Genomic DNA, 14,598 nt, shown 5'->3' on the forward strand with positions numbered 1-14,598 from the left:
TCATTTGGTTAGTAAGTAGTTGTTAAAAAATACCTTACTGTAGAAAAATAGTAAATTCCCCCAATTCAATGTGATTCATGGGTTGAAAATAATTTTATTCTAATAATTTTATTAACTTGTCATGAGTTAAAAGGGGATGATGGAACTATTCATTTTTGTTTTTAGTGTGCACTCAACCTTCACATTACAGGAGCAGGATGTTGTATTTATAGCATTAGGTGGTTTTTCTTTAATGAATGCAAGGAAAGGGGCTCGGTAATAAAAAGGACAAATGTATTTAATGTGTGTGTCAACATCAACCACCAAACTCCTTAGAGACCTGGGAGTAAGGGGCCAGGGCCTGCACAGAGCCATTAAAGCTGCATCGGAGGCAGCAGAAAGAAGCAGCCAGTGGCTCTGGATAAAGAGAAACGACACCACTTGGGCCCCCAAGTAGTCGGTCAGGGTTGGGGTGTGGTCGACTCAGGCTTGGCTCGGGGGTTGGGGCGCCCTGCTGGGCGTAGGTGTGGGACGCAAGCTGGGGGCTGATCACCCTGTAGCTGGCCGCCTCCAGTGAGGGTGTCTAGTGTGAATGGCTGAAACACCCTATGATCCGGAGGAACACTACTGATGATGCGCTCCCCCCTGCTTGCCCTAGGGGGGCGTCCTGTTCCCTGGGTTGAACCTGGGCTGGATGCAAGCCTCCTGTTTGTGGTTTCAATTTTCTGACTTTCATCAATGAACTCTTGTACGTGCTCGCACAAAGGGTATCAACAACTTACTCTGTGTTTTTGGAATCTAATGTGATTCATTCAGGAATTATTTTAGCCTCAGCTGAAGGTGAACGTTAGTGTTTATCTGAGGAAAAAAAAGGATGTGAACAAACTGTACATGTGCAAACAAATGTCCAGAAGAGCAAAAGTGTTCAAGACATTTATTACGTATATTGACAGGAGTCATATAAATCAATTTAAAAAATGTTTGAAGACTGGATTTGCATTCTGAAATGTTTTTTTTTTCATTCATGAGGTTCTTAGCAGAATATAATGCAGCACATTGTAGTATTTACAAACAGTTAATTCATATCGGTAGTCTGTTATAGCTTTCATTGTACATGTATATTACATCTCTGACTGTCATCACCACCAGGAGTTATACAGGTCGCACGGGTGTGTCGCCATGACGACAGGAGCCACCTGAACGGCACACCTACATCGGCAAACCGTGGCACTGCACACAATTTACATCAAGAGGTGCCACAAGTTAACAAAACAACAATTTACAGCCCAGATCAACCAGATACACTCAACAAAGTCCTGTTCTGAAATCATTCCTGAATATATTTGACATTGGAAATACAGTGACAGCTCGTGTTAGTGCAGTAAATAAGACAAGAAATGAATGAATGACGCAAAATTAAGGAATCTCTGATCTTCAGTTACTCTGCCTTGCCACCTCAGCGCTCCATCCTCTCCTTCATTGTAGTATAAATATGCTTGTCATCAATATCAAAAATAGGCCTGATCACGCACAATAGCTCAGATCATCTGCAGGGTGAAATGATCAGCCTCTTAAGATGTTTTCCTCTCGCTCTTGTGATTCCAAACGGGTTCTTGCAGGTGGGAGGGGGGCAGGGTAAAATATAGTAGTGACAAAATGTGCAGGTAAATTCACTTAGCCGCCTGCCAGATGATGATGCCGAGTATGATGAGCACGATGGAGCAAACCATAGCAAGGATGCACATCTTCTTACGGGACTTTTGCTGCGTTAAAGAGAATAGACGGTGGAGAGTTAATCATGTGACCGACATCGACTTCCTGAATCCTAGAGGTCGGAGCTGCAGACTCACCTGGTAGTAGGCAGCTCTCTGAAGCTGCTCCGTCCCTCGTTCTACATGAACCTCAGCATTTTCCACGTTGGCTTCAATGCTATCTGTAGAACGGCACAAACAAACAGCCGAGTCAGATGGAAACTAACCGGAAATGAGTACTTGAAAAGGGCTGGGACAAAAGATCATATGGAGGACAGGAACTGTATGTTTATGTTGCACAGTGGTTAGCACTTCTGCCTCACCATATCCACAAACCTGAAGGAGTCAGTGAGTTACATTAGATTAGATTAGATTAGATTCAGCATTTGTACACATTTTTCAAGATCAAATTCAAGCACTTCTCAAGTACTTTTAAGGCTCATTTTCAAATTTTTCCATCACAGCACATTATCGCTGAGGTCAAATACATATCTACAGGAATACATATACTCATAATTATTTTTGTCACTTTTTATCACAACGATGTACATTGTGTTACGCTATAAACATCTAAAATTATGTTTCACAATAGCAAAAAGTTTAGAAATTAAAGGAGAACACAAAGTTTTATCCAAAAAAAAGGGAAACCACTTGCCGTTCTTCAGACACACTCTCACCAAGACAAAGATTAAGATACAAATGTACCTGGAGTCAACCTGAGGACACCTGGGAATTTTCTTTTCTGAAATAAAGTTTTATTTTTCAAAACGTACCACCTCTCTGTCAGTAACTTTGGAATGCCATCTAGTCTGGCAGAGTTAATATGAGAAAGAAAGAAAGAAAGAAAGAAAGAAAGAAAGAAATCACATCATAGAGTGATAATTGCAAACACTTTCAAGCACTTAAACTAAAATTCAAGCACTTTTCAGACCTTGACAACACAACACAGAAATTCAAGCATTTTCAAGGATTTCAAGCACCTGTACAAACCCAGTAGATTAGATTAGATTAGATACTTTATTGATCCCACAATGGGGAAATTCAATTGTCAAGGCAGCAATAAAATAAAGTGCAAGAAAAATTGTACATGCATGAAGATAGTGTAAAAGACAAACAATACAAAATAATAATAGTAATAATAATAATAATAATAATAATAATAATAATGATAAGTAATAAAACTCTAACAACTACTACATATTTACAACAGAGTGGAATTGCCATATGTCAGACAGTACAGATGAGACACAAACAGAACCGGGTTTCACTATTGTGTTGTACAGTTATAGATGCCTGATGTGAGCATAAAAGCTACAGGAGTCAGTTAATAAAGAAAAGTACCAAGTTCTGATGGTAACAGGCTGACAGAACCTCAGTTCTACTCACCAATCATCTCCCCCTGATCATGGATCATCACTGCAAGGTCTTTGAAGATCTGGTTCACATCCAAGATGTCAGACTGAAAACACAAGAAGATTCAAATCAGCCGAGGCAGGGTTTCACCTCAGGACACGGAGCTGGATCACAGCTGTGGACCGGTATGTTTACATCAGGGGTGTCAAACATATGGCCCGAGGGCCAAAACCGGCCTGCAAAAGGTTACAATCTGGCCCACAGGATGAATTTGCAAAGAGCAAAAATTACACTGAAGATATTAACAGCAAGGGTGTTGAACTCATTTCAGTTTCAAACTCTAAAATTTTAACAATATTCTGCCTATTACTAAGTGTTCTGTGCATTTGTAGATCCACAGTGATGTATGATATTTTTTATGAAAGGATAGTTTGTGAATGTAAATATACATTTTTTTTTGTTTTTTTTTTGCACTAAAACAAAGAGAGAAATTAGGAGTTACCATTCCTTATAGATTTTGATTATACTTCAAATTGGGCTGTATGTAGCCCCTGAACCACAATGAGTTAGACATCCCCGGTTTATGCTTTTTATTCAAGTACTTTATATTAAGTGTAACTCCACTTGAGCCTCCTGCTGTGTTGTGGACAGGTTTAGACTGGACCTGGTCCATTCATTATGTGTTGTATCCAGTCTGAGATGGTTTCAAATGATCTCTAAATTCAAGATTCAAAGCAATTACTGTTACATACAGTCAGGAAACATGTTCCCTGTACAATGAAATTCTTTTTTCTCTGTCTACAGAATGCCAAATGTATAAAAACATGTATAAATAGATTAAAAAATATAACAGAATAGATGGAATAGTGCAAAAAATACAAAATGTAAATGGTCCAATTCTGTAAGTACAGGTACATGAGGTGTGGGTCTAGCTTTAGTCACAGTGTGGTCTAGTTTTTATAAAACCAAGAACCAGTTTTGCTTATTGATGTGTCCGTCCACTGTGTCCATATCACACAGATTAGATGTACGGCAGACTGACCTCTAGCTGTCGGATGTTGGTCTCTCTCTCTTTGATGAGCTCCAGGTCCTCCTCGGTGATGGCCACATCCTCTGTCTGAGTGGTCATCTGACCCCAGTCCTCTTGGCTTTAAACAAACAGAAGAACATGTCTAACCACACATGTACAGCTGAAATGCAAAGACTGGGCAAAAAACAGTCCCTCACTCTCATATTTTGTTGGACACCCACATGGTTTGATTACATTACATTCTACAAACATACTGAAAAACATTATTCTGAGTCAAAAAACAAAAACATCAGGCCATCGTCAGAAAGGAACAAATGCCAGGTTGTGATAGAGACATGTAGCCATTTCCCTTCTAGAGACATGATCAATAATTATAGCTATTTAGTAGACCATTCATGATATACTGTGTGTAATATCACATCAAAGTAGAGTAAGTCAATAAAGAAATGGTTTAAAATATCTACACAACACTTTGTCACATTCTGAAATTTCCACACAAACAAAACTTGTTCAGAACTACCTCATTCTGTGTCATATTAACTCAGCCTGCATTAGTGCCGTGTGAAACAAAGCAAAACACAAAAAGAACAAAGAATACAGCCACAGAGGTCATGATTTGCAACATAACAATATAAGCAACAATATATCATTAGCTTGAAAGAATAATTGCCCATGTCATATTTCTTTCAGGTCAAAACTAGTGATGTAAAATGTCAAAGCAGTGTTAGGAGAGTAAATTTATGCAGAAATCACAATTTGGCTAAAAATATGACTTATGCAATTATGCTATGAGGCTAACAATATACAGATGGGCCAAAAAAAGTCCAACGCTCTAGCATTTAGCTGTGATTAAGTCCTGCATTTGCCATAAGATTCAGCAATGTCACAACATATATTAGGACACATAACATTATGAATTTAGACCTGACCAACAGAATCAACCCCGCACTGGCCCCACAGGTTTGGACTCTAGATGCTTGGCATGGTGGGTAATCGCTTTATCACTCTGGAACAGGGTCAGTATGGACTCATCAGACCACATGACCTTTTTCCACTGAAACACGGTCCAATCTATATGTTCTCTATTAAACTGATGGTTGTTTAAGAAATGAGAAGCTACTCACTGCATCAGTTAAAGAACAGAGACATATTAATCACTGCAGTATTTATACAATGAAATGATCTGGACTATTGGCTCAGTTAAATCCAGGTGGGAATGTGTTTTTGGTTAAGTCAGCTGATGTGACAGATGACATTATGATATTTCACAAAAGTGGTGTGTTTACATCCATTACATAACCTTAAGTATGCTCTGTTCATTTGACTGTATTGTGAAAAAAAGAAATCAGCTGCCTAAATCTGACTCCCAAAACATCTGTGGTCTGTTTTTCCATTTCTCCAATGTTCTACGGCTGAAAGAATGGAAGGAGCTATCCTAAACAGTGAGTACGCAAGTAAGCCTGGTCATGACAGATTAGACTGCGTATTTTTGTGCAGATTGTTCATCATTAAGAGTTTTTCCAATGCTAAAGCTTGTACTGCAATTGCTTTCTCACAAATTCCCTGACGCAAGCAAAACATGGATAAATGACTGTGGTTACCTATCAAAAGAAACAAGCTTTTCATCCCGAGAGCCGTCTTCAGCCTGAAAGAGAAAGAAAAACAACCAATTAGTCTAAATGTCATGTTCACAAAATGCAGAACACCAACACTTGCCAAATGTGAATTACTGTTCTGCTGTTATTAGAGCTGTTATTTCCACGGTGAATTACCCTCCTACTTACTGACAAGCGGGATCCAGCTCTCGCTCGGGCTACTGACTCCTTCTCCTTCTCGGCTGCTCTCCTCTGGACGGCTTGGAAGTTGTTGAGAACTGCTGAGAAATCGTTCATCAGCCGGTCTCTCTGGATCTTCTGCTGCCTCTGGTTTTCACAGAAACACTGAGTTTAAGACCAGCACTGGCATATTCCCTATCAACAGCACTTGTCTCATACAGTAAATGGTCTACATTACAGTTTACCAGTTCAGGTTATAGTAAGTTGTTAATAAGCAACCTTTAAAACATTAGTTAACACTGTAGTAGTATGACATCGTGTTTATTTTAAACACAGAGGAGCTTTGGTGTGACCTACTGTCTCTAAGCTGCTAAATAAACAAAACGAAGTCGCTAAATGAGCATTAAAGTGTTGACACTGGGATGAATGTCACTCTATGATTCAATATGCACTCCTGTGTTCATATCAAGTTTTAATAGGAGTCTGTGTTGTGACGGAGACAGTTGTTTGTAGGCATATGCTAACTCCATTACTAAGCTAACAAGTAAGCTGTCAGTATAGCTTACATCAACGATAAAAGCCACACTTCAATGACTCAGATGAGCTTTGGTCTTCAATTATACAGTTAAGTCTAATGTCATGGCGCTGTAAAACTCAATTCTGGGTCTAAAGAATGATATCAGCAGAGCCTGGATGATTGTAAACTATAACATCTCTTTAATGAAGCACCAGTTTAGATTCAGAAGGAGCTTAATTAGGTGATTAGTGTGCTTTTCCACTGTCAGTTTTAACCTGCATTAGTCTGTGTCTTAAATACTGTTAAATATCCTGTTCCATTTCCAGCAGTACAACATATTACTTCATGCTTGAGCTTCATGTTTCAGCGGTTTATTGACATAAATCATTACTTAATTCACCTTCAGCTGAACTGGACAGACAGAACAGATAAAGGGCTGACAAACTAAAGAGTGAAAATATGAAACACTCCATAATAGCTTTATTCTGCATCAGAGGAATCCATAGAGATCTACTTTGGTAGATGCAGTGACGCCAAAATTTATTTATTTCCCATCGATTAAGACTTTACTTACCTGCTTCATGCACTTCCTCTGCTCTTTATCATTACATGTGAAGTAGTTTAATGACAATTGGATGTGTTTTATGGACTGTGTACTGTAGCAGACTGAACACAAAGGAATGACCAGAAGTGGAAACAAACAGGGACGTCTTAACTTAGCAACTGGATTTATTCCTCTTTTTTTTGGCACGTGTTTGGTACTATAGTTTTATGACCACAGAGCTATTGACCCTGATAGGTTTAAGCTTCTTTGGTTTAGCCTGAAACTGAACCATGAAACCATGAGTGTGTTCACAGAGTCTCTGGGATGAAGATAAGCCTCCATATTAACAGTGAAAATGGTGTTCTACTTGTTTCAGATGTGTGGAAAGAGGTGCATCTGCCACAATGTTTTTGGTTTAGTATGAGAATATGGTGGATTACATTAGACTGTACTGTACAACATATGTTGAAATTACTCTGTCATGCTTTGAGGTCCAGTCCAAATAAAACCTACAGATGGAAACACTGAGCTGCTCTTACCTGCTCTGAGGGTGATAAGGGCAAGGGGATCGAACCCAGCTCCTTCAGGTGCTTGTTGGTTTCTTTTGCCAGCTGGTTGGTGTAGTGTTGTATCTGCTGCCTGTGAAGACAGTTAGCATGTTACTGTGAGATGTCACACAGAGGCAACAACTCTGGTAATGACAAAAACTTCAGACAGAGAAATACAGAGTGGGACGGAAATGTCCTGCAGTCAATCTGTACATATTATCTCATAAAAGTAAATAATATAATCTAAATGTTCAGCTCTTAAAGGAGAATATCTGTCACTCTTTTATGTAATACAGCTTTTTAAAGTATTTTTCCATCAAAATTAAAAACTCCTAATATTTCCACATACATACACCTAAACAAGCTACTACATTTTTATTCACCTTTTTGATATTTTTAGCATTTTCACAATTCAACTTTTATGCTGTTTTTCAGTCATTTAAAGCCTATTATGGTTGTTTATGTGAGAGATGTCAACATTTAGAGTGCATAAAGTCAACCGCTTCTGTCGTCACAAAAGTTTCACAATTATAACTGTCATGACTTTCAGTTCCATACACAATTTATACACTGAAAATGTAAATAAAGTTGTTGTGTTTCAGAGAGTATCCCTCTTTTATCAGTGTGAAATTTTGAGCTCAAAGCAGTAGCTGTCCCATTTATTTTAGCTCTGACAAATTAGGGATTTTGTTACTTACGATCTCTCTCATTCTTTACTGTTGTCTACAAATGAAAAATCTGCAGATGCAGCAGAGTATTATACCGCTTACGGTGAAAAGGCATTAGTGAAATCCAGTTCCCTTTATGACCAGTAATGACACAACAGTGACTAACAGTGTCCCTGTGTTTGAGTGTTTGAGCAGTATAAGTTATAAATTGGAGTTAACACTTACAGCCGGTCCTGAAGTTCACTATTGTCCTGTCTGGTCCCCAGCTGGCTCACCATGGTCTTGATCTGAGCAGCTATTAGAGAAAAAAATGTTTGATCCAAGTATACAAAGAAACACACTGTGCAATTTTAGCTTTTAATAACATGTAATCTGCAGAACAACCCAGTTATTTTGTTTTAGAAACAGTCTGAGACTATAAGCATGGAATGTTCTAGTCATGTTTTTAAAGGTTTTTTTTTTTTTTTATTGATCCCAGAGTGTTGTTATTATTAAAGGTATTTTCAACCATCTCGGAATTTAAGCAATAAAAAGCCCCACATTTAGTCTTTTTCCAATAATCTCTGTGTCTACACTCTCTGCGTCTGTCATTCTACTCGTATTGATATGGACTGAAAGCCAATTATTTGTTCCATATCAAATCAGAGCTACATGTCCACTGTGTTGAAGTGAAATGACAATAAAAGACTCAATAAAAGAGTCTTTTTCTGAGATGCACTAATATTTCAGCCAGACATCAGTATTGGCCTATATCGTTAAAGATCTCTTTTCATCAATTGTACCATCAGATATTTATCTGTCCACTTAAATAAATATGTATGTTTAAATCTGTGTTTGTTCAAACATAATGTGATAAAAAAGGTCAAAGAATTTAAGACAGTAAGAATTTTCATATTTATAATAAAGATTTCTTTGTTATCAGAATCAGAATATTTTATTAATCCCAGGGGGGAATTATTTTGGGGGGGAGGGGAGGTAACAACAACAAGGTAAAGACACGGAAAGTAACATCAGTATCAGTAACAGTAAGCAGACAAAATGTCATTCTAAATATTCTACAAGCCAAGAATTTTCCAATCGGTGCCTCATTTGTGTTAAAGTTTTACTCAAATACTTGGACATTATTAGAACAAACACAGTTAAAGGTTCAATATGGAACATTTGTTTTGGGATTTGACCTCAGGGGAGGTTTGTGTTGGAGTCTGCGTTGGTATTAACTGACTAGTTTTGCAGCTGTAGAGGAGCAAAAGTGAGACATTAAAGAACTGAAACTGCTCTCAATGCACACTGAAGTTTAGAATTCAGAATATCTTGGCGTTTTTTTAGTACTGCGTGTACCAGTCTGTTCACTAAGTTCAAGTAAATGAGTGACCAAATGAGTGAACACAGGGGACAATAAAATCACACACATCATAGAGGGAAACCAGTAGAAGAAAATCATATTACAATTAAGAATTATAATTAAGTGCTATATTTGGGACTATATACTAAATTCATAGCAACTATTTGAGCTGCCCTCGGATATTTTGCTTCAGGTTGATACTCTATTCAGCTTTATAAAAACATTGGGAGGAAATTAACACAAGTTTCTGTCATGTTAAAGTTTGAGTTTTTCTCCGTCTCCAGAAATTAGGGACTGAATACTTAGGAAAAAGAACCTTTTGGAATTAGTCCAGATAAGACTGAAAAAAACACCCACTTCTCCCCTCCACTGTGTCCTCCACCTGTCATAACTTATGTAAACCTCTTATTTTTCTTCTATGCTCTCATACGTCATATGATATGTTACCTGACAATCTAATCCCTTTAACACAAGAGGGTTTTGAAACAGTTTAGTTCAGAGTTGCTGGTGAGTTGTCTACAAGATAAAGTATAAAAAACACAGAAAAGGAGATAGTGTCTGACAAGATTTAGAGGAGTACACAGTAAACTTCTTTTTAGAAGTAAATCCAACTCCTTTAAGTACTATGTTATAACGAAGGGATAACGTTTCTTTTAGTACACTAATCTGCGCAGATACTGAAGTTGTCAGTTTTACTCAGGATAAGGAGGTGAGTCAGTTAACTGACAGATTTCCAAATAAGGAACTTGAGAAAAAGGAATTGGAAATGGGGACGCCTCAGGATTCCCCCAGAAGAGCTGATGAAAGTGGCTAGGGAGAGGGCTGTCTGGGCTTCTCTGCTGAGGCTGCTGTCCCCGCAACCCAGACCCGGATAAGCAGAAGACAGCTATGACAAGTTGGAAATGTGTGTCTTAGTACTAAACATGACACTGAATGCACTACTTATGAAATAATTCATTGAGAGCATCTACAAAGAGCTAACGTCCTCAGAGTACACCGATAAGGCTAAATCTCCAGAGGGAGAATTATGTTTGAAATGAGTTTTAGATACAGTTAAGGTATATGACAGGGGGAGGTGCCCATCACCCCTGAGCTCACCTTAGGACACCTGTAACCCCATACCCACTCAAATCTCACACCAGAAACAAGAGCACCAAAGTATGAAATCAACCCCTTATTTATAACTCCTTAAATTAACTCCTGCTGTGTAAAATATGTAAGTAAATACAGTACATGGAGAAATCAACCATCATGAAAATTCATCAATGCATTAATAAAAATATTACAGTGAAAATTCACTCTGTGGAAGAAGTTCTACGATGATAAAATGGTGAAGTAGTAAATCACTTACTGTTCTGTGTGATCTTCTGGATGTTGGAGCTGCATGTCTGTATGAGTGAGTTGAAGTCCCGTGGGACAGAACGATAGCCCTCTCCTTTGCCGTACGACATGACTGGAACAGAGTTGTGCCTTAGCTGTAGAAAATAATGAAAAAAAATAAAATAAAAAATACTTGAAACTTAGAACATTATTCGTATAAAAACTATCTATCATTTCAAGATGACTGACATGAAATATAACAATAATGAGCATATAACGAGTAGACCTGTCACCAAGAATGAATAAGCATTATTTTACAGTTTTCATTATTTATATTATTTTTTAAATAACTGTCTCTGTTTACAGTACGTTTCATAGGCAGGTGAATATAACAATTATTCTGTCATTATTTCCACATCTTTTTTAAATTCTTTGACTAGTACTGGTATTTGTGGTATTCTCTCAGTAACATCATTTCATTGCACCATGTTCATCTTCTGCTTTGAGTTCAAAGCAGAACTAGATTTTGTAGCTGGTCCAACATTTCTGTCATTGTATATTAAAGTCAAGCTCAAAAATCCTCTTCTAACACATGCCTCTTCATCTACTTTGGTAAGGATTATGTATATGTAGTGAAATCTATTATTAGATTTACAGCACAACAATGCAAACAGAATAGACATAAATGTCGTTCATCACAAATGTTTGTACGGTAATTAAATAAATATCGCGTAATAAAATGTCCATATCTGACATACATGACAGCCGATGACAACCTGCTGATATCAACCCTAACATCATGAAGACAGGCAGCTGCGGTTGGTCTGTTTATAGCTTTTTTGTTTCCACGTTATGGGAAGACCCGTTGCGTCCCGTTAATCTGCTGAGGTAATGTGAATGGTATTGTTTTATTGACGGCACAGATAAAGCTTATCTAGTTGGTCTGTTAGCCAGCTAACAAGTTAGCAAGATAATGTCGAATCATTCAAGTTGAAATGATAACGTGAAAAAGACGAGAGATCAGTGAAACAATTCAGAGAGAGAACTGTTACCATGATCTGTATAACAAGTTAAAGTGAAAACATTCATCCATACTTTTTCTATTTAGCATCCCTTAGCTTCGGAAAGTTTCTGTACAATTCTGCTCAGCTGTTAGCTTTTTAGCTAAAGGACGCTAACTTGTCAGGTTTAAGTTTAAAGGATAAACTAGACTCTTTAAACAGCTAAACGAGTCCTAATATAATACAGACATAGAAATATTAACATATAATTCATCAAGGTACAGAGATAATATACAGCAGAATAAGATACTTGCTTTTATGGCTGGTTACAATGAACACATAGACGTTCTGTTTCTCGCCCAGCCGTCACAACACTGGACTTCCGGATATATGACGTAACGTGAGACGTTGCACGTTTTCTTCTTCTTCTGTTGAGTTTACGTGACAGTTGCCGTCGTTGACAAATATTACTGCGCCATCTTATAAGAGATCCACAGGTAAATAAATAAATAAATAAATACATAAATAAATAAATAAATAAATAAGAGTAATTAAAAAAAAAAAAAAAAAAAAAAAACATCCACAGGTAAAATGCCTCCAGAATAAAAGTATTGCATATTACAATAGAAGTAAGAATGGGTTTTACTCAAAAGGAGTGTTTGTTTCAGAGTTAGCAGCTCTACTTCAAAAACACTATAAATCACAATTCATTCATTTTTCAGGTTCTTTCATAAATGTACATAAAGAAATTAAAAAAAAAAAAAAAAAAAAAAAAATATATATATATATATATATATATATATATATATATATATATGTGTGTGTGTGTGTGTGTGTGTGTGTGTGTGTGTGTGTGTGTGTGTGTGTGTGTGTGTGTAAAATATGGAAGCAAATGTATGCCATCAGATATGGAATAGTTGTATTTCTCAAGAAATTCTTTTAATTGTTGTATTTTGTAATTTAATTTTTTTAATAGTTGAATTTTCTTTTGAATAATTGTATTTCATAATTAACACTAACCTCCTCACTCCCACCACTAGGACAAAGCACCAGACCTCAGGGGACCGAGCCTTCGCTGCAGCCGCCCCCATCCTATGGAACTCACTCCCACCAAACATCAGGAACTCAGACTCAATACAAAACTTCAAATCACTACTCAAGACTCACCTGTTCAAACTTGCATTTTCTTGAGCCTCTTTTTTTCTCTCTGTTCTTTTTGTTTTGTTTGTGAAGTGTCTTTGAGTGTCCAAAAAAGCGCTATAAAAATGTGATGTATTATTATTATCATTTATTATTATAATTAGAATTTTTTTATAGATTATTTTTTTAATTGTTGTATTTTGCATTTTTTTTTTTTTTTTTTTTTTGTATTTAATGTTTTTTTTTTCAGTAGCTGTATTTCAAAATTAAAGTTACAAAATACAGCTTTTCCAAAAAAAAAAAAAATTCTTGCGAAACATAACTATTCAATATCTGATGGCACACATTTGCTTCCACAGTAATGGCACTTTGTCATATACATTGAAAACATAGGGTAACCAGCACTTTGGTCATTTGTTTTCCAATTCATCTAATTAAAGTATGTCAAATTTAGCACATGTAATGTAAAATAATTTCTAAAACATCATAAACCAGTGTAATTAGTCCAGATAAGACTGAAAATACCTACTTCCACCCCTGCGCTCAACCAACAAATGAATGAATGAACATTTAATGACTTCCTAAGAGCTGTCATTCATCACTCAATCAGTCAGTCAGTGTATCAGTCACACAGCTTTTTCACCTCTGTTCTGCAGCTCACATGTTTGTCCCTACATTGCATCTCTCCTTGTCTCAGACCAATAATCAAATCCAAAATGATAATAATAAACAAAATACAAATAACAACCTGCTTATCTGAGGCTTATTAGACTGTCAATATGACTTTTGTGTGCATATAGATGACAGATTCCAAAATCCATTATTCTTTAATATCAATATACATCACATCTTATAAGAAAACGTTAAACTAGCTGAGGTTAGTGTAGAATCATCAATACCTGAGATATTCAGGTTTATAAAGTCCTGTCCCCACCCTTAAAATGAGGGACTATATTTTGGAAACTGTGATTTCCTTCATTCTCTGCTCACTGGATGCAGTGATTACAGACACTGCCAATAGGGGGCAGTAAACCTCTAGGTATTTAATGTCCATGTGCAGTTTCATCACTGGATGGTGAGAGGAGCATCTGTATGACAACGTGAAGCATAAAACCATGTTAGAGGAGATTCACACAAGATTGTCTTTTGCCAATAATAGTTAAACTTTTAACAATATTTAAACCTTAAAATGTCATGTAACCAGTATTTCTACTCTCTATTGTTGGTGTACTTTTTATATATATACTTTACTGTATTTTCCAGGATGCTTCATCAAAGTCTGAAAAAACATCGGGGTTGTTTTCTTAGATTTAGAAAGTTTTCCAGACAAAAACATATCATTGCTCTCACATTCTGACTCAACTAACCCAGATGAGTAAAACAAATTAGTCAGATGTTATTCACTGTGGCAAATGTTACTGAAACGTGCACGTGGCACATCTCTGCAAAAATTTCACACATTAATGTTTTGTTGACACAGTCTAAGTCTTGTTTTCTTTTACTGCCGTGACTTTGAGATCTTATTCGGTTGTTACAATATATTGGGGAAAACAAATGTATAGAAGAAGAGGAACGAAGTCACTTTCAATGCATTGCAATGGAAAATATGTGTGTATAAGATCTAATTCTG

The 14,598-nt window shown here is 36.8% G+C and overlaps 1 protein-coding gene across 2 annotated transcripts; it reads right to left on the minus strand.

Annotated features, from left to right (window-relative positions):
- Positions 1 to 896: 896 nt before the first annotated feature.
- LOC115428016 (syntaxin-12-like) lies at positions 897 to 12,234 on the minus strand. Of its 2 annotated transcripts, none has more exons than XM_030146787.1 (10): positions 12,143 to 12,234; positions 10,859 to 10,982; positions 8,391 to 8,460; positions 7,489 to 7,588; positions 5,898 to 6,035; positions 5,715 to 5,758; positions 4,126 to 4,231; positions 3,117 to 3,189; positions 1,830 to 1,912; positions 897 to 1,742 (listed from the first exon to the last, which is right to left on the minus strand). In XM_030146787.1, exons 2-10 carry the CDS (start codon positions 10,956 to 10,958, stop codon positions 1,650 to 1,652), a joined length of 807 nt encoding a protein of 268 aa, XP_030002647.1. In that variant the 5' UTR covers positions 10,959 to 10,982; positions 12,143 to 12,234; the 3' UTR covers positions 897 to 1,649. The 2 variants fall into 2 exon arrangements, with proteins under 2 accessions (XP_030002647.1, XP_030002648.1); XM_030146788.1 differs by having other exon boundaries at positions 12,139 to 12,196.
- Between the last annotated feature and the right edge of the window lie 2,364 nt (positions 12,235 to 14,598).

This window comes from Sphaeramia orbicularis, chromosome 11, assembly GCF_902148855.1.
Source record: "Sphaeramia orbicularis chromosome 11, fSphaOr1.1, whole genome shotgun sequence".
Classification (NCBI taxonomy): domain Eukaryota; kingdom Metazoa; phylum Chordata; class Actinopteri; order Kurtiformes; family Apogonidae; genus Sphaeramia; species Sphaeramia orbicularis.

Excerpts from the sequence above, each read along its gene's own strand:
- LOC115428016 (XM_030146787.1), bottom strand. The coding sequence starts at position 10,958 with ATGTCGTACGGCAAAGGAGAGGGCTATCGTTCTGTCCCACGGGACTTC. Across the intron at positions 6,036-7,488 it reads CCTTATCACCCTCAGAGCAG|AGGCAGCAGAAGATCCAGAG; the intron begins GTAAGAGCAGCT and ends TGTGAAAACCAG. Across the intron at positions 5,759-5,897 it reads GAGCTGGATCCCGCTTGTCA|GCTGAAGACGGCTCTCGGGA; the intron begins GTAAGTAGGAGG and ends TTTCTCTTTCAG.